The sequence below is a fragment of the Papilio xuthus genome, unplaced genomic scaffold (genome assembly GCF_000836235.2).
Source record: "Papilio xuthus unplaced genomic scaffold, Pxut_1.1 DF826945.1, whole genome shotgun sequence".
In the NCBI taxonomy this organism is placed as follows: Eukaryota; Metazoa; Arthropoda; class Insecta; order Lepidoptera; family Papilionidae; genus Papilio; species Papilio xuthus.
The window spans coordinates 1,341,992-1,363,044 of NW_013531704.1; the positions used below are offsets into that span (position 1 = coordinate 1,341,992).

A 21,053-nucleotide genomic window follows, 5' to 3' on the forward strand; every position below is an offset into this window, starting at 1 on the left:
CATCGGGTGCCCTTCATCAGGATGAGTGGTACTGGTCGCGGACGCGGCCCGTCGCTCACTCTTCGGTCGGCGTCGTCGGTGCCGCCACCGGACGAATATACGTGAGTGTTTAGCCGTGTTTATATATCTGCTCTTTCAGATAACTGCGATCGCAGTTCTATCATATAAAAAATTGTTTAATTCATCAGTATAGGTTACATTGTATTATTTACATGACCCCCAAGCTAAGTCATTAACCCTACAGATGTTTTTGTTTATAAAATAGACGTGCAAGTACATAAATACATAAAATATGGGATCATTAATACGCCAGTTGTAAATTGTAAGAATTTCGCACAAGCATCTGTTCGTATGCGCAAGGTGCTTCGTAAGGGCCCTGTGCAATCGGTATGCGACTGTATTTTATTTGCAATTATTTCTACAACTACGTAAGGCATGGATCAGAGATTAAAGACAGCTGCTATTTGTAAGGGTATAGGTCAGCGAACTGAGGATATTCCATGCCACCTTATTGATACTACTATTTAATATTTATGTAAATGTCGAAAGTATGTAAACCTTACATGACCTTAACAGTCTCACGAACCTTTGAAGGTAATTTCAACGTTGAATTAAACAAAGAAAAATTATTCTAAATTACATTAAAAATAAATCTTACTAATATATTAAATGCGAATGTTTGGATATATCGATGAATGTTTGTTTGAAGGTATCTCGAGATCCGTTGTATGAATCTCGCTGACATAATGGTAGAACATAGTCTGGAAGGACACAGGCTACTAATTTTTTTATACCACGCGGATGGAGTCGCGGGCGACAGCTTATATATATAATAATATTTAATGACTTCCAAAGAACTCATTAAAACTCATCTAAATGAGAAACGAAAAAATGTTCAAAACAAAAAATATTTTTTTTTATGTTTTTAAATGATTTAATTAAAATGTATTTTATGTAATTAAAAATGGTATGGAAAATTTTTATAACCCATTATTTTGAATATACGTTTTTTCAACTTTCAACGTAATAGATCGTCTTCCCACACAAGAAATGAAAACAATGTCAAATGGCTCGTGCGATTTTTGACTACGTATTAGTTATTTTTTCACGAGGCCACATGTCTTATTGTTATCACGATTATATTAAAATTAATGTAACATTAAAATCTAGGACTATTTTTTGGCACAAAGCTATATTAAAGAATTGAACAAAACAAGTTGGCAAATGTATAATTTATTTTTGAATGCAGATCAGGGTGAACAAATCAATAAATAAAAATTATTTTAAATCAGAACTTCTTAGGTATGAGAGTTAATAAAATAATCATATAAAATCCTATTAAAAATCGAAAAAATTATTTTCAAATTTAAAATTGACAACCCTAGGAACCCTATCTTTAAGGAAGGGGCACGCGTCTTGCACCTGCTACAGACCTATTATTCCATATAAATATATATACTTAATCTTGGATATTCATGTAAATAGTAATTAAAGTGCTAAATATAAAATATTAGATATCTTACGATTGTATACGACTCCATAATATAATCTTACTAATATTAGAAATGCGAATGTCTGAATAGATGAATGAATGTTTGTTTCAAAGTATCTCCAGAACGGCAGCATTAATTTCGCTGAATTTTGGCATAGGTGTATAACATAGTCTGGAACAACACATAGCCTACTTACGAAGTTTTTTTTTAATACCGCACGGACGGAGTACCGGACAAAAGCTAGTAGTATATTTTTTATCTCATTAGGAGGAACTTAGAAAATATAGGTGACGTTAAATTTGTTAACATCAAAAAAAAATTATAGTTCAAGTTGAGATGACTACTAGTAGTAATTAAGTTTTTTTCATTCCGCTCGGACGGAGTCGCGGGCGACTGTTAGTAACAATGTAAACATAAAACGTAACTCTACTTATTTTTATCTAGCGAATTTTCTTCGAATACCTTTATTATATAAATAGCAATTTCTTTGATGATTCGTCAGAATTTTTTTTTTTGCGTAAAACGTTAATATACGCGTTACATTTGTTAAACGCCTGTCACTCTACTGGGAATTCATAATGGCGTAATTTCGCGGTTATGCAAATCAATTGTATGGTTTGAGGTGCGATATAAAATAGAACGATTTATTTACGTTGCCCTTTTTCGTTTTTCTAACAACCTTAATAATAAGGTAATTTTGTCCCTAATTTAGTTTTTGTTGTTGATATTTTTTGCTTGAGAAGTTACATAAAATCGTTTAGTTAAAATCAAAACAAAAAATAAATACAATGAGAGTGACATATCAAAATTGACCCGCCATTTTTGTTCTTAAAGTATATGAATGTGAATGAAAGAAAGAACGATTGAACAACGGATCGCAAAAATACATTCTCTCTTAAGAACCCTGGCATAATATATTTCTCTCTTTTACTCCTACTAAAATATATGTCTTCTCTATCATGTAACGCGACGCGCCAAACTTGACGCGTCCTTGAAATTTTTCCTATTCTCATTTATTCGCGCACAAAAAAGTTCCTAAACACAACAGTGACAAGTTAAAGGTGTAAGACATTAGAATGTGTGTTCTTGTTTAGTTGCAATATAATTGTGTGAGTGCTCGTTAGGGCATTTCATCAAATCGCCGCGGCAGGTTGGTCGGGGCACGCGAGCGTCCTCACTCAACGCTCACCTGTTGCTTTGTAACCACCCTTTACTTATATAGGGTGTTATAAAAATAATAATAAAATTGTTCTTACAGAATTTTCATAAAAACATTTTTGGTATAGGCATCTATATGTAATGCTTTGAAGGATTTGTATTTTATAAACCCATATATACAAATTGTAATAAAATGTAACAAAATATACCATTGCAAAAGCTATTGTGTCAGTGGGGATAGTATTATAAATCTATCTTTATCTAGAAATAACAACTACTTATAAAAACAAAAATAATTTACTAAAGATAAGGACATTAATAAAATAATTTCAATTTTTGTAGCACCCTTTACACGACGCTTCCTTTGCACCTGCCGTTATGTTTTTTCTTTATTTCCCTACGTTTGACCCAACACGGCAACAGTAATAATACAATACGTATTATGGTAGGTCTTTAAACTCCTTGCGAACGCCACACGACGCGACCCTACACTCCACATGGCCCGAGGAATGTGTTCACGTATTGAACGACGGTTTCCCCCCACAAATGCTACATAATTTCATATCAAACAAAAACATGTATGACCAATAATTCTTACAAACTGATATGCAATTACGTTTGCATGTCTAATGTAAAAATATCTAAAGTCGGGTCAATAGCAAGGGTCATTTCACGGAGCAACCCTTCGTTTTCATTGGGGTTCAAAGTAAATGTTTGTTTTGCAACAAAACCATGGCTTTTAAACGCCTTTAAACAAAGCAAAGATTTCAACTGACGTATTATATTTCTAATTGATCTTACAGACGAGTTGTTTTGTATCATTTAAACATAATTATTATGACGTAAATGCATAGACACAGTTGTGTATTGACTGTAACAGGTTTTTTCTTCTTTTGAAGTATTTGTACTATAATAAAAAATAATAAGTGCCGCTAAAACAATGTTCAAACGTCAATAACGAATGGAAACGCTTGGAATACTCCACACAATTGAGCTTCCAAACGAAAGCTCCGCGTAGCGCGGACTCGCGGGTCACTGGGCGCTTTCTTTTTTAACCTGCCTCCGACGTAGCGCTAAGGCCATCAAATACCTCTCAGCTAGACACCGCAGCGTCCCCGCATAGCAACAACTATTGTCAAACATCATTTTTTTACCACGAGTATAAATATCTCGAAGTTCTTTGCCCGCTTTGTGGCTCAAAGCACAAGCACCTGCGGAAAAGACAACGGCGTATATCTGGCAAGAATTTACTGTGACAAACTTATTTCTACAAATACTGAGCTAAATTAATAATGATATTTATATAAATTTGACAAGACAATCGGTGTCGACCAAGATTGCCGAACTAACTTATACAATTGACATGTAATCACTTACCGAATAACAGACTCGCGCGACGACGATTCAATATTCTGTGTACGAATCACGCGCAACAAAGATACAATATTCGTTCCAAATATTTACGTGGTGTTGTATATGAGTCCTCTCTATCTATTTGGCCCGAAACTGATTCGCAATGTATGATCGCCATAAAACGCCCATCTATTGTCACTTGTACAATACGATACGTAATCGCCTTTGGAATCGTCGGCGGCATGTTTTAAGCGGCCACCTTGTTTCACACCGCCCGAAATTGAATTGCGCCCCATTTACACAACCATTAAGGTGTCTTCATTTATTTACTGACTGCGAACCGCCCGCGCTAAAGAAAACATAAGCTTAGCTGACACGGACAAACCTCTCAACACCTTTTCTGATTTTATTTGTCGGATCCTTTAAATACGATTTGTCAAGTAGTCTTCATAGATAAACTGATAAGTTAAGGTTATGAAACTGAAATATTATGTACCGTTTTTTGAGTAAACGAGAAGAAAATAAAGAAAGTAAGCCATAGTATAAAATCTTAAAAACTAATTAAGATTAAGCCCTAGCTTTTTAACACAATCGAGTTTTAAATTAATTAATATATATACTGCCAGTTTTATTTTTGATTTAAAGTTAAAGTTCAAACAATTTTAATGCAAGTAATTTATTCATGCCTTCTTTTCTTTTGCCTTCATAACAGAACGATTAATCTAACAAGAGGTTATATTATTGATAGCTCAACACCTCCTTGATTTATGGTTTGTCTATAACATGACTCCATCATAGATAATAAATGTAACATGGCTTTTTTGATAGATCCACCGCCGTTACACTTGGATTGTGGTCTCTCTTTTATCAAAGTGAATGAAAGGGACGAGCATATGTTCTAATACAAATCTGCAGTGCGCAGTATTATTCTTACTTTACAAATATCTAGGCGACTGTTAACTTCGCGTGATTCACTGCGCAGACTTTTATATGTATTAGGGCGTAGCGAGAAACAGGAGGAGGGTACTGCGCAGTGCGCTGATGACTTGAAAAGTCGCAAAGTTTTTGAAAATACTATTAAACAGGTTTCTTTTTTGTTGCTTTTTTTTGCTTATTCGGTGATGACAACGCCTCCTACACTTCAAGGTGGAGATCGCTAAGCTTGTCTATATTTTTTTATTGACATGACACTGGCTGATGAAAAAACACCCATCTCTATCTATCTATAGCCAGTAAAACAGAGATAGAAAAAAATCCTTGTCTAATTGAATGTTCCTAATAATCCAAAATTATTGCCACATCTATCACCTCATTATTATTTATTACATACTAGCTGTCGCACGCGACCCCGTCCGCGTGGTATTAAAAAAACTTAATTCGTAGCCTACGTGACTATGACTGTCTTCCAGACTATGTTCTTGAGATACCTATAAACAAACATCCATCCGAACATTCGCATTTATAATATTAGTAGAATTTCTTCAAAATAATAATATAAATAATAGCTCGTTGATACGTATATGTTTCCTAGTCTTAAAGAATTAAAAGGGACAATAATATATGTTACAAACGTCACGGCAATGGAGTTCTACTGTAAAAATGAACGTTAGTGAACGGGAGGCGCGTCTAGGTCGACAATTAGCGGATTTGGTGGCGGGTACGAGTCAAGGGCGGTCACAGCGCAGCTGGTTCCTGATGAATTTTAATACTTTGCTGATTCGATACGACTGTTAAGTTACCTTTACATTGTTACAATATATTTTAATTGAATAAGTTTAGTGAGTAAATATGTAAGTAAAATGGTTAAAGTGTTTTTAATTGATTTAATTAGCTTTAACGTATTTTTAAGTGCATTTCGTAAACAATATTAATACTCAATGATGAAATTCAAAGATATGTGTGAAGTCAACAAACCCTCACTTGGCCAGCGTGGTTGACTATAGCCTAATCACCCTTAACTTAAGGTTGGCTCCGAGCCCCTCGGTGGGGACGTATAGTGAGCTGATGATGATGATGATTATCACTCAATACAAAAACATCTTTTCTTTATAGGATAGAGACATTGACTTCTTCATTGGTGAGAGTCGAAATAGCAAGTGTACTCTAGTGATATATAAAAATATTGGTACACTCGTCTTTTTGACTCTTACTAAATTCGACACCACATTATATTAAAAAATACAATTCTCTTAATGATTACAAAATTGTTCTGTTGTCTATCCGACTTTGAAAAAACACAAAAAAAAATTCAATATTTTCAAATGTCCGTTAACTGGGATATTGTGTAGTCTCCTTTATCCGAGTCTAGTTTACACTGTCCGAGGTCACTCGAACACACAGCTACGCTACGTCTTTAAAAAATGATAAAAAAAAATTAAAAGGCGGAAGAGGCGTTGCTAACTAGTTACGTGACGGGACAGAGTTGTGACATTATTTTAAAATAGGAATCCTGTTGTTTCATGTGTGTTTCCACTGCCGTTACACTTGTATAAATATCTTGTTGTCTTTCTTTTTTCAAAGAGAATAAAAGGGACAACGTATTTTTAATGCTGGTTACTTCTATAGGTTTGTCTGTGTAAAAAGACGACGGCGAAAAAGGTACATATTTTTCTTAAATTTTTTGTGCCAGTACTTAGATATTTTTTTTTTTCAAAATTTATAAGTCATCAACCGTTATCTTTATTTAAATAGAAGACAAAAATGTGTATAAATTTGGGTTTTTATATATAATTTAAATATTAATGATATAATAGAATAGATTTTTTCGAAACTAAACACGAACAAGATACATTTTGAATTAAATCAGAAACGAACTTTTTAATTATGCTTAAAACATGGAAAACTCGAAAAAGAAAGAAAAATAAAAATGCCAACACGGACGATGACTTTTGGAATCTATAATACAAATCTTTTTTTAATGTCTGTAAATTCAAAGACTTCGAAAATAACACGACAGCGCATCTGCCGAGATTTTAATTAGAAAAAAAAACCAGATAAATTGAAAAATATCTTCCAATCACATGAAGACGATAAAGAAGAGAATATAAAAACTATAAAATAATAATCAGTCAAATATAATTTATCCTACAAAAAAAACAATGCACTTCGGGTCTTAACATTATGTAGTATTATATACGAGTATTTTAAATCAATTGAATGTCTGTAATTTGCCTTTGTCAATCGAAAGTCCCCTTGTGTTTATTGAAGCGTCTATTCTCGTAGCGTCTTAGGTCTGCGTTCGAAAAAAAATAAAACAAAATTTAGATTCCAAATAGACCTGTCACTATCAGCTTCTTATCGAATTTAAATTTTGTCTTTTTTTTTTAAATCGCTCTGCGACCACGACGAAGGAATATTAATACCTTTAGGTTTTGAAAGAATCAATTTGTAAGTTAATATTGGTAATATATTTTGGTAATTTATAATTAAAAATAAGGTATAATTTACCTTTTTATTTACTTTTTACATTTAAATTTAAATAAGTTTAGTAATTTGTTTTCTTAATTCTACATATTTGTAACTAAAAAGTTCCAAATAGAATTTTTTGATCATAGACAACATCTAAAAGTCTAATAAAGAATACACAAAAGATAATTTATTTGCTATTACCATAGATTATTTTAATAGTTTTTAAAAACGTCAATAGCCTAATGGTTAAGGGTACGGATTTCCGATCACGAGGTCGAGGGTTCGAATCCCGCCATTCGACTATTATAATAAACCATATTGTAGCACAAGCTTAGAGCTTATTTAAAATGGTAAAAGAAATATTAGTAAATTTACACAAAAAACTGCAAATATTAAAAAAAAATAGTGATTTTTGTGTAAATAGGATTTTGTAGACGATTTCTAGGTTTGACTACACAATTTCAAATGCGTAGATTGATTTTATATGTCAAAATAATAAACCGCCTAGGACAACATTAGAAGTAGCAAAACTTGATCGTTGCTGAGGCACACCCATTCAGTGGCCGTGAATACGAATCGCATAAAACAATCAATTGAATTTTCATTCATAAGAATAATAAAATACGCGATAGTCGCTTGTGCTAATTAACATTTTGAATAAATAATTATAAGTCTGTAGCAATATAAAGGTCGTTATACACTGACGGATATGTAAAAATAATATAAGTTTTTAAAAAGTTAGTATAATTATTTTAACTTTATCTAGAACAACTAAATAACGAAACAAATACTATATTGTTTCTTATTAGGATGTCGCAACGTGATACGGTAGAGAATTTTTATGATTTTAATTCGAAGTAGCTTGGATGATGTAAAAAATTTACCTTTTATAATCTATTCAGTTAACTTCCATATCATCCTTTTAACCTTGCCTATCATATCAAGCAATCAACCAGATTGGTAGTTCTTTTTGTTCTTCTAATAACTTTATTACTTATGGTTGAATGTCAGATTAGCGAATTACTTTCTGCTAAGGTAAGGTAATAGGTATTAACGTGGTATACATTGCAGTATTTATTTTTTTACGTGTCCTATATATTAGATACAAATGTCCTTAAAAATCCTTTTTATTATATTGTAAATTCAGTGGACAGTTAAACAAGTGTGAACGCATCTTTATTAACATTTGGACGATAATGTACACGGCGTTTGATTGAATTAAAGTTATTGGCAAAAAATTCCACACAAGCTCTCAAGGCCAGACGTTGTTTGAACTTTGAAGGCGCTCGTTATGCCACGAATTTATTACGATTATTGTAATTTATAAACCGAGACGCGGGAAATTTGGTTTCTGATTAACAAAAAACAATCGTGTTAATACGCGCTTTGCTTAATATTGTTAAGTAAATGAGCATTTATTTTAAAAATTATTTTTATATTATTTATATAGTAAATCTGAACTAGAAGAATAATTTCTTGCTAATTTCAAATGAGTTTATTTATTCTGAATATGTGTCTCACTTGTGTATGTTAATATTAGGTTGAGTTAATTCTATTTCTTTAGTTGTTATTTTTTTTAATTATTTTTTTTAAATTACTCATTGTCACCCATTGTTCAAAAATCGATCCTCGAATCGAATAATGCCTAAGCAAAGATTTTCTTTGATTATATACTTGATGCATTTCTTCTGAACATAAACTAATAGAGTCAAAGTACAGATTGACCAGTTAAAGCAATTTTCTTACAAAAGGGGTACAAAGGTTTAGCTTCGCCTAATATTAACTATGTTTAATATCTTGTCGTAGCATTTTATACTTTTTTTTCAAAGGGGAATGCTGTATCCATACTCCGTGCCCGGGGGGGTCACGAAAGTTATGTGGGATTCTCTTCCAGATGAGAAGCATACCCACTAAACCCCTCTGTTCCTCCTACGCATGATGGCGAGGTCACGGGCACTTTCCCTTTCGTCCGCCACTTAGCATTTTATACTGAGTTAAGTCGCTTCAACATAACAAATATTATTAACTAGCGATTGTTTGTGACTTTTAATTGAAAAATAGCCTAAGGTACTCCCGCACTTGGATTACTTTCAAGTAAAAGTTCTGTCAAGCGATCCAATCGTTACGAATATTACACGGAACGCCTTTTGAAACATCGATAAATACATCGTTTTCGTTAAATATCCTTTGGTATAGTCTACTAGTTATTGTAGACACTTTCTATTGAAACTATTCCATCGAAGATGTAATATTTGGACTATCTACAAAATGTTGTAGAAATAAAATTAAATTGGTCTTTGTTTTAATTAAAAAGATTGAAAACAAATGTTATATGACTTTTAGTATCCATCACAAAATATATTATAATGCTATCAAGTTTTTTGACTAAACCACTTTATTATATCGTCATTGTCTTGACATTCAAATGTTTATAATGTTTTATAAACATCAATGTAAATATATATTGTCATCCTTCTTATATCTTACTAATATTATAAATGCGAATGTTTAGATGGATGGATGTTTGTTTGAAGGTATCTCCAGAACGGCTGAACGGATCTCGATAAAATTTGGTATATATATAGAACATAATCTGGAAGAAAACAAGGTGTACTAATTAAGTTGATTTTTTATTCCGTGCGGACGGCGTCGCGGGCGACAGCTAGTTCCTTAAAAATATGAGATAATATGTTAATTAATTAACAGAAAATGTTCTTAATTATTTATGGAATATTCTGTGTTTTTCTTATGATCTAGATTTTAGATAAGATTATAAAATTTATAGTATTATGATATAGCACCACATAACTAAATTTTGTACATAGGATTTCTAAATATTAGTTTTTTTGCTTTAAGAAGAAATAATATCATTAGAGACAAACCTGAAACAGTGATGTTATTATTGCATAAATAGGTTTCTTTAAACGTCTCACTTATGGAGGACGTTCTTCCGGTCCGAACGAAATCTCTCACTTATAGAGCTTTCTCGCTTAGCCAATTCTCGCGTATACAGGTTCGAGTTCGCACAGTTGTTGGTCTGTCCTCGGCGGTATTTCTAAACCAATAAGACTTAAGGACCTTCAAGAAGCGAGCATACCATTTCCTTAGAGACCGGCAACATTTCTCAGTTCCACTGGTGTTGCAGATGTTCATGGCTATCGTTCGGTGTTCCCACCGCTCGTTTGCCCCCTTTTCTTATAAAAAAAATATATTAAAACGTGATGCGAAAATTTGTAATCATTTTTAAGAAAATAATTTGTAACAGATAATGTAGAGATTGCATTAAACTATTTCAATCATATTATAAAAAAATCTCTGATTGTTGTCGAAATTTGAACAACAGGACAAGAAGGTCTTACTAATTCGAAGTAAATTTAAGTAACTAGCTGTCGAACGCGACTCCGTCCGCGCGAAATTAAGAAAATACTATTGGTTGCAGCGTAATGCCATATATCCTTAAGCCTTCCTCTATAAATGGTCTATCCAACAAAAAAAAATTTCAAATCGGACCAGTAGTTCCTAAGATTAGCGCATTTAAACAAACTCTTCCGCTTTATTATATTAGTATAGATAAAAAATTATAACCTAAAAAATAAGATGATGGCAATTTATTAATAGTATCGTTGGAATGCACTGATCGGGTTCAACGGACATATAATTGTGTTTTTTTTTTTCGACAAATCAATATGCCACTCGCGATTCTTTCAAAGCAGTACGATTTAAGATAATCCTTTAAACGACTTTATAATATGTAAATTAAATTACTTTAGATAAGAATAGAATGCATCTTAAATTAGCAAATTTGCAAATCAAGTTCACAAATAGATTTTTTACTCAAACACTCAAATAAAATAACTAAAATTTAATATTTGGAAGAATTTCAAGATTTAAATTATCAAAAAATTATAATAATCTAGAAAATTCACATAATTTAGAGCATTTTTTCTTTTAGTTTTTTGTTTTTTAGGGTTCCATACCTCATAGGAAAAAAAACGGAACCCTTATAGGATCACATTTTTGTCCGTCCGTCCGCCTCTCAGTACTCTTTTTGTCATATAAAATCATTTTATCGAATGTGTTATTCCGTGTGTGATATTTCAAAAATAAATTAATTGATTATTACAAAAATTATACTAAAAGCATTCTTAATATTTTCTCACAGCCCAATACGTAAAGTAACAAATATTTCTTACATTTTTATTTAATGCAGTGTCTATATAAAAAAAAACACTATAACTGGCTGACAAAAATAAATTAGAGTATTTAAAAGAAAATAACTTCTAAACAGGAAAACTCATGGCTTTATACAACGTGCTTTAATATTAAAATAAAGTTTGTACAATTTCGCAACATTTTTCCTGGAAGCCTACACCTTGCTAAATGACTCACAAAAACCATGAATCGTATACAAACTTTACTTTTTTAAACGAATCATCAAGCTTTAATTCATATGACTCATCACAATCATCATCAGCGCACTATACATCCTCACTTAAGGCCTCGAAGCCTACTCTAAGTTTGGGGTGACTAGGCTTAACTCTAGGCTCAACGATGCTGGCCCACTGCAGGGTGACTTCACACATACCTTTGAATTTCTTCGCAGATATGTGCAGGTTGCATCACGATATTTTCCTTCACCGTAAAAACTTCATATGTACATATGTAAATTGAAAAACACATTGGTACATTCGAACCCAGGACCTTCAGATTCCCGAACCAGAGATCCCGAACCTGCATTGCACGGTGTCGTCTCTGAGGAGCGCTTACGGGTGCAGCGCCCCATTGGGGGCGCATTGAGGAGCCCTATTCTCGGGCTGGTCAGTGGGGCGTCGCGGTGGTAAGTTAACACGATCCCGTGGCGTCCCACATTATGGCTATGAGGGAACAGAGGGGCTTAGTGGGTATGCTCCCATTCGGGGAGAGAATCCCAGATAACTACCGTGCCTTCCCCGAGGCACGGAGTATGCCTAAAGCATTCCCCTCTAAAAAAAAACTTAAAAAACAAAGGACCTTCAGATTACAAGTCAATTCTTAACCTGTAAGCCACCGACGTTTATTATAATAATTATCAATCAATCACAAATATCTGACACAAAACTAACACAAGTAATCCTTTAAATGTAAAAAAAATCTTTGTACTATAAATAGCTTTGTTAACTATAAATAACTATAAGGTCAAGTTCTATCATATCATTTAGTAAGAATCCCAGACAGCTAGTTAGTCACGACTCAGATTGTCTAGTCGTCATTATCGCCTAGGTACCGTAGGTACCTGATTCGAATCTAGCATTATTTAAAGCTTAATTATAGCTATTGCGGTTTTCCTTTACAATTGTATTGAGTTATTATAATTATTTTTATAGGAAATTATTTATTTATATGTAAACAACAAACAAACATGTACAATGTAAACTATATTAATCATGTATCTCATTTATATATTGTCTTATTTACTATTTAATTCATATATATAAAAAATATACAAAAATAGTGGACCAGCAGCTGCAGAATCTTATGTTTAGTATTATAATTATAAAATGCATATAACAATCTATGTCAGCGTAAGACTGTGAACCTAGTTTATAATCTGACTGGTCATATCATAAACTGACGGCAAATTGTATAGTAAACAAATCAATGTTAGTGATCTGTTTTTGATTAAAAAGCACTTTACTCAAATAGTCTTGGTTAAGATTAAGCATTTCATTTTTTTTTTGTACCTGAAAGTTCAGTACACAATTAAAAATATACTAAGCTATAAATTATCTAATTTTAATATTAAATAATCATTATATTTTTATCATTAATATAAAGGAAAAGTCAACAGATAGTCTTTAAAATCGTAAGCGGCTTTCTTCTAACATCGCGTATGTAAAAGTTAAGTTCGCGACTCACAACTTGGAGGCTTAATGAACAACGAAAGCGGCTCAAGTTGAGTCAACTTGAGTCACACTTAACATTCAAGTAAAGGGGACTTGTTTAAGTGGTTTTGTTTTAATTGAAACTTCCCAACTTCCTGACGTCTGTCAAGTTGAAGTGAGCTTTAACATCTCTATCGATCATATTTACATATGTACTTAACGTAGACACATTAACCCTTATGTTCATTTTGTATTATATACTCTACCATACATACAACTCTATAAAAATATACGATCACTTGTGTAGTTTTTGATTTTCTTCAAAAAAGTATTCGCCACAATAAGGGTTAATGATAATTATTTAGTCACTAAGCGGATTTTAACTGTCATCTTTATATATATAATTCTTCTGTGAGTGTGTATGTCACTGAACTTCTCTCAAACGACTGGACCGATTTTGATGAAATTTTTTGTGTGTGTTCAAGGGGATCTGGGAATGGTTTAGATTCACAATTTTGGACAATGTTTTTTTGATTAATTTTTAATTTATTAATAGTTGTTGATTTTGGAATGTTTTACATTGGATCCGACAGACGGCGCTACCGTCATTAATTCAAATGAAAGACGTGTAGACAGGACAACGTCTGTCGGGTCCGCTAGTATACTTATAAAATTATTATACAATTTAGATAGTTCATGAAAGAAATAAGGTGATTTTCGTCTCTTATCTCATGAATTCGACATTCGCTTGTTTTATATTGTAGCTAGCTATCGCCCTCGGAACTTTCGGAGAGGAATTAAAAAAACTTATAACTTAAAAGGTAGACTGCATAATGTTGTATATCTGTGCCAAATTTCATCAAGATCCATTGAACCGTTACAGAGATATCTTCTAACAAACATCCGTCCATCGAAAAATTCGCATTCATAATATTAATAAGTTTTTTCTAATAAAAACTGTATTCATTTGTTTTCTCTGAATTGGTATTTTCGAAAAAAATCTTAATGACATAGCTTCATTTAATATTTTCAGACAATCCATGATGAACGTCTCAATGCGCGCGTGGATTCGATGCTGAAAGAAGGTTTGATACAAGAACTGCTCAACTTCCATGACAGGCACAACAAACAGAGGATTAAAGACGACAAGTTAGTACTATGTTTACTATTTTAGACCATTTTTAAAAAAAGATTATCTGATTATTTAAAATTTCACAGCTTCGTGAAAAACTCAGTAAATTTGTACTCAGTAAACTCCGCTGTGTTTTGAAGCATGAAATGATTCAAAACACTTTAATATTGGAAATGTACGAATGTTCGGTAGCCGTATCAGCCATTGAGCTATTGGCGCTTTACAATAAGAAATACTTCTACAAAATTAATCAATCTATACTTATAAGTTTTTGAATTTAACTAAACGCATTGTAACCTCTTGTTATATCAAATAAAAAGGCGACTAGTAGGTTTCTATGTCAGGCTAAGAAACTTTATAGTAGTAGATATCAAATCAAACATTAGTATAATCAGAGAGTATTTTTAAGTCGTACAGAAAGAAAATTGAAGTCTTTCTTGGCTGTATGTTTATTGGATTGTAACATTAACAGAGTTTAATTTCACGGACAATTGACATCGCCCAATTGAGTGCCCTTTGTTTCCTTAAATTAAGTAATATTCACGTTTTAAACCAACCAATTTGCAATAACCATTTTATAAGCGAACCCTTATTATGTAACAAAGTATATATGTAAAATTTAGTAATGTTTTTTTTCCTGTAATCAAACATCAAATAACCATTGAACTTCTAGGACTTTGAGTTGCAGGATGACTACAATAAGTGCATCATTTTTCTTTTTTTTTCACGATTGAAAATATAACATACATTTTTATTTTAAATGTATCATAGGATTTATTTTAATTATATCTTTGCCACCTTTATAATGACAACTTTAAAAAAAAAACAATGGCTTATCAAAACAAGATGGCGTCAGGTGTGGGGCGTGCGGGGTGTGTCGGGGGACGTCCGCGCGGTGCATCTGCCGCTGCGGTTCCCTATGGTGTCAGGTTGCATACGCCGTCTCTATTCTTAATGGTAGAATGAATTGTCTTTGGTACTATTAATCTATAAAATATTTAGAAGAAATTTTATAAATGTTAAAATAAGTAAGGCAATTTTGCTTTAACTTTAACAGGTGAAGACAATAATGACTCCTAAGCAAAACAATATTTTTTAATGTTACAATGTATAGATGGGAATTTTCATATTTTTGACAACTAGTGTTTCTTAAATCAATCACTTATGCATTTTTTACTTAAAAGCTAACGTAATCTTTAACACATACACTTGTATAGGTATTATATAAAAAATTATATTATTTTCAAGTATCAAAATTGTTCCATCGTGTTATATGTCAGCACGCACCACGCGTACGGCGACCGCAGACGCACCAAGCTAGCCAACACTACAATGAAATACAGCTTGTCTGGAAACGATTTTGTCATATCATAAATTATGAATAATATTAACTTTTTACAGTTAAAAAGACAATTGAAAAAATGCAACAAACCCACGAACCAAGTCTTGGACTTACCGTGGCCTTCTGAAACCAAATTGCCCGTTTAAAACATATTGTTATCCCTGTTTTGTCAATAATAATGTCAGGGATGCAACCAAATCTCTGTATAAAACATATCGTCATGGTTTATACAGAGATTTGGGTCTCAGAAATCAATAGTGACTTCAATTCTACCCATGCTAAAAAAACATTGGGTAGATTACCCTATCTAAGATATCTCTCAACCCTAAATCCAGTAGATTCGCAAATGTTTTTTGTGTAAAATCAAAAACGCTGATTTATTGTTAAAAAAGCCGTCTCACAGTTAAATTGTTTTCTTAGTTAATTAATTGTTGATTAAAAATATTTTTTAAAGTCCCTTCTATTATTTGTAGGGGCAATAGTAAGTCTTCCCGCGCTGTCCCCGCGTAAGCCACTTTACTAAAGTTGCCTGCGAGTTTGTTTACACGAGTTTTTATGTCACTTTCTACACGTATTAAAATAAAACGACTTGTTTTGCGTAATTTTGCGTAAACCACTGGGGTTAATACCCCTTGTGGTTTATTGTTGGTATTTTTTAAGTGTCAATATATTGCTTTTAACTCTCTCATGTAAAGATATTGATTTACTTAACTATTTTTAAAATAATTATGTAATTAAATTTTGCAATTATTTTTTGGCTTGCGATCTTGCTCTGGTGTCTATGGTCGTAATGTTGCCAGTATAAAACTATTTACATTTTTATGTCACTTGACTCTTTACTATCTGTCAAATATTGTCTCATCTATTCAATAATTTTATATTTTAAGTTATAAGATAGTGTTGTGTGTACTATTTATTTTCTTATAGGTATAGTCTGAGCATATTCATTTCAAAGTCTATACGATATTACTTATTATTATTGATATTACTAAGTATTCTGATACTTTGTATCTTCAGTCAAACTTGTGAAATGTAACGCTAATGTATATTTCCGTAATGTATACTGTATACATACAAAATAAAGGGGAATTGTATTTACATAGTCATCGTCTAGTTGTGAGATAAAAGCCCGCAAAAAATAACCAGGTTGTCGACATCGACGCGACTTTTTTTACCTCCTCAAATATCCATTCACAAATATTTAAAGCTTTGATTTTAGTGTTGCGCGTCGACTGAGACGGATTTATTTTTAAATTTCCGTATTACTTTTGGTTGGGAATATTATGAAATATAGCAGTCGCCCGCGACTCCGTCCACGCGGTACTAAAAAAACTTACCGTTGAGCCTTGCTGGAGATACCTTCAAACAAACAAACATCCATCCATGCAAACATTCGCATTTATAATATTAGTAAGAAGTAAGATTTTTTTACTACCAAACTAACAATTATCAAAATTTCTGCTTCATTATTTTTAAGTAATGTAAATTTTTTATTATCTTACATTTAAAAAAAATAACTAACAGAGTAGGGTGATGTTCCGCCATTGTTGGAGTTTGAAGTTTGTATGTTTATTCAAGGCGTTGGTTTGAAATAAAATGAACACCAATGTTCAATGCATACCGTGTTTGTGATCCTGAGACTGCGTACGTAATTGAAAGGTTAACGACCGATACAAACATAATTACGCAACACTCAAATTTTTAAAAACATTGCACTGTGAGCATAAGTTACCGAACACGCAAAAATAACCCGTATGTAGCTATAAATAAAGTATAATTCGAGTTATGTTATTTCAAGTGAAGCAGTCTTAGTGATCGAGTAGGCGGATTTTTTTTAGGAACTACATATATATTTTATTTTAATTAGAGGTCACATTAAAATGAACATATGAATTAGTTTGTAAACAATTATAAGTTAAAATACAAAGTATTTTTTTTTGTGTAGAAGTGAGTGAAGTGGAAACGATTCCGCATTTCGTCTGAAGAGTGTGGGTGCCGGAGGCTTAATTTTATCCTTATTAAGTGAATTTTGTGGAGGAGGAAACGACGTCGAGAGGAGACGGAAAGGAAAATATTTTCTTTCTCTTGTCTATGTGTCCATAGATTACAGGCAACGCATATGCAATTGCGAATATCAAAGGGGAGCAATCAATCGCTATTCTAGCGAATTCAGGCCGCTTGGTCGTCTGCCACTTTATGATATGAAAAAGCTTTATGAAACAGGATATCGGAAACATAACTCTATCTGCGATTGCTTTGAAGGCGTGAGAGAGCTTATATAATAAAGGTGTGATAATTGAATTTGAGTGAGGCGTCGGCGTCGCGCGGCCGTCGCGCTCGGCGGCGCTCACCGCAGACCCCGCGCACACCTCGCGCGACCCCGCGCACCCCCCGAGCACCCCCGTACCACACCGCACTCACTGATTGTGTGACGACTTCTTTGTTACACCGTGGGAAGTGGCTCATCCAGTCACAACATAATAAAACAAACACGATGTTTATTTTTATTTATACCTCAACAAAACCACTACGTAATAGTACTAATACTATACTATTTTAGTCTGCTCTCGAATATGTTAAATATCTTTATGTTGTATCGCATTTAATCATTGTTTATCTAGCTTTAGTATTAAAAGTCTAGCAAAAGAAACACATTTTTTTTATCATAAATTAAACAATTTCAGGCCCCCAGACTATACCAAGGGAGTGTTCCAAACGCTGGGTCTGAAAGAGTTCCATGAATACCTGATGATGACTGAAGATGAGAGGAACAGCGAAGACGGAAAAAAATTAATGCTGCAAAGTATAGACAACATGAAAATAGCAACACGTAGATATGCGAGGAGACAAAACAAAATGGTCAAAGGGCGCTTTTTAGAGATTCCTACGAGAGAGGTAAAATACATTTTAATATTATAATACATATAACGAAAAAATAAGAGAATTAATCTCTGCCTAGCAGGCGTGTTATGTTGTTATAATTATTTTGGTATAGCGCCATCTATGAACAGTTATAAGAAACATATTAGCCGATATTTAGAGCCATCTCGTGTTGAAAAGCTAAAACTATTACAAGTGGCGTCATCTTGTGATGACAAGTCAACAGAATTTTTAAATATGTTTATAATCTAATAACAGATGGCGTTGCTGTAGGATATTTTTTCTCAAATAAAAACATTTTACAGGTACCAACAATTTATGAACTGGATACAACAGACTTATCTCAGTGGGACAAACAAGTCAAAAATAAGGCTATAGAGATAATAGAAAGTTACATCAATAAAATTCCTTGCCCTTACGAGCCTTTGAAAAAAAATATAGATGAGGAGAAAAAGAAAATTAATAGTCAATCGTCAAATTATTGTGATGTTTGTGAAAGGTTAATTATAGGTGACAAGGAATATACCATACATTTAAATTCATTTAAACATCAAAGGGTGTTGAAAAAGAAAAAGAGGCTACTAGACCAAAAGACAAAAGAAGTACAAAATAACTCATAAGATTTTTAATTCATGTGAAATGCAACATTATTTATTTTAGGATTTAAAAAATAAAATCTTTTGTGTTGAAGCAATGTTTTTTATTAACTAAATAATCTAAATTTTTACATAACAATATTACATTATTACTTCATCTACATTTTCAGTTATTACTTTTTTCTTTGGAGCTCTATAATCATAGTTTTCTAAATCTGGATGCTCAGTTATAATAGCCTTATAAGCCTCACACAATCTACCAAACTCTGAATTGGTTATTTGATAAGGTCTTGTCACAGGATCTAAGTCAGCTATATTATACATTTTTAATGCCATTTCTTCACGAATATCCTCGGGAAATAATGTCTGTGCACCTCTTATTGAATACTTTTGTCGCATTGAAAATATCTGCCTAACAACTTTTTCTATAAGTTTAAATGGCAACTTTATAACTGGTTGTTTTAAAGGTGTTAGAGTTACTACTCCCACATCCACATCAGGTTTAGGTAGAAAAGCGGAGCCGGGTATATCAAATTTATACTTTACGTTGCACCAATTCTGACACATTACAGACAATCTACATCTTTGCTTATGTAAGATGGGTGCAGACATTCTCTCCGCCACTTCTTTTTGAAAAGTTAAAGTCATCCTCGCTCTACCAAATGACCAAACACCTTCTTGTCTGGAAATTGCCTCCAACCAGCGTATCATTAGTATTGTTGATACACTAAATGGTAAGTTACCGATCAGATTAACAGGGGGAGGAGGATCGTTCCAACCAACTTTAACATCTGGTGGAATAAAATGTGCGACATCTGTGTGTAAGATATCACCAGTTATAATATCAATATCAACTTTATCCTTACAGGCATCTCCTAAAAGTTCTAAGGTCGGTAAAAACCGAGGATCTTTCTCGACTAAAATTACTTTCCTAGGTGCCTGTTGTATAATAGACCTAGTAATTCCACCCGGCCCAGGTCCCACTTCACACACTATATTATTCTGAATGTTGCCTGCAGCTCGTACTATTTTATCAATTAACCGAGGCTCTAAAAGAAAATTTTGTGACAGTTCCCTAAGTGCGCGCAATTTGTACAATCTAATGACATCTTTGATACTAGGCAAAGGAGGAAGGCGAATTTGCAAGGCTTTATGTACTACAGACATTATTGCTGTACCTTTACTGGTTCTTCAAAATCGTCCAAGAATGTCTCTTGTTTAACTGCGTTAATAGAATAAAAGTAGATACCCAAAACACCAGCGCCAATCAAGCAACCAGTTATCCGATTTCTTTTGCTTATTTGTTGTAATTTTTGAACCCGCTCAAGGTTTTTCTGTTCTATGATTTTCATATAATCTAGTTCTGCTTGTTTTAATACTGGTGTCTTACCATCAGTACTGTTAATTTTAGGTTTTATGTTAGAATCGCCCATTACGATAACAAAATAGTTTTATAACCTCCAATTCACAGAAAATCGAGTTACAGCACACCACAGATAAATACAAAGATTCACATTCACATAGCATAGACACAATTTTGTTTTTGTATGAATTCAAAGACTAGTTATGACAAGAATCGTGAAAATATTTGTTATCCACTGAATGTAAATAAAGAATTTAATATGATTATTTATGTGAAAAAGTAGCTCCCTATACTTGAATGAAGAAACGAAATCACTTAACAATTTATTATTATGGTACTACTAATCCTATATATATTTGAATAAAGGACAAGAGCCATACGAAATTGTCTCGAACTAGTTCATTACGATTTCATTAATATTCACGTATTTATGTTCTAAACCGTAAAAGTACATTATATAAGTACAT

General features: G+C 32.8%; 2 protein-coding genes across 2 annotated transcripts in view; one reads left to right on the forward strand and one right to left on the reverse strand.

The window, feature by feature from the left end:
* Positions 1-19,262, forward strand: part of LOC106121516 (tRNA dimethylallyltransferase, mitochondrial) — a 140,434-nt gene extending 121,172 nt beyond the window's left edge. The window contains exons 5-7 of the mRNA XM_013317209.1: positions 14,307-14,422; positions 18,432-18,642; positions 18,933-19,262. Coding sequence (XP_013172663.1) covers positions 14,307-14,422; positions 18,432-18,642; positions 18,933-19,247 — 642 coding nt within the window. The 3' untranslated portion in view covers positions 19,248-19,262. The remainder of the gene's footprint in view (positions 1-14,306; positions 14,423-18,431; positions 18,643-18,932) is intronic.
* A 79-nt stretch (positions 19,263-19,341) lies between these two features.
* Positions 19,342-20,687, reverse strand: mtTFB1 (mitochondrial transcription factor B1). The gene is given in 1 exon segment (NM_001311969.1): positions 19,342-20,687. A coding segment is annotated over 1 exon segment (1,026 nt). The 5' UTR covers positions 20,391-20,687; the 3' UTR covers positions 19,342-19,364.
* Positions 20,688-21,053: the final 366 nt, after the last annotated feature.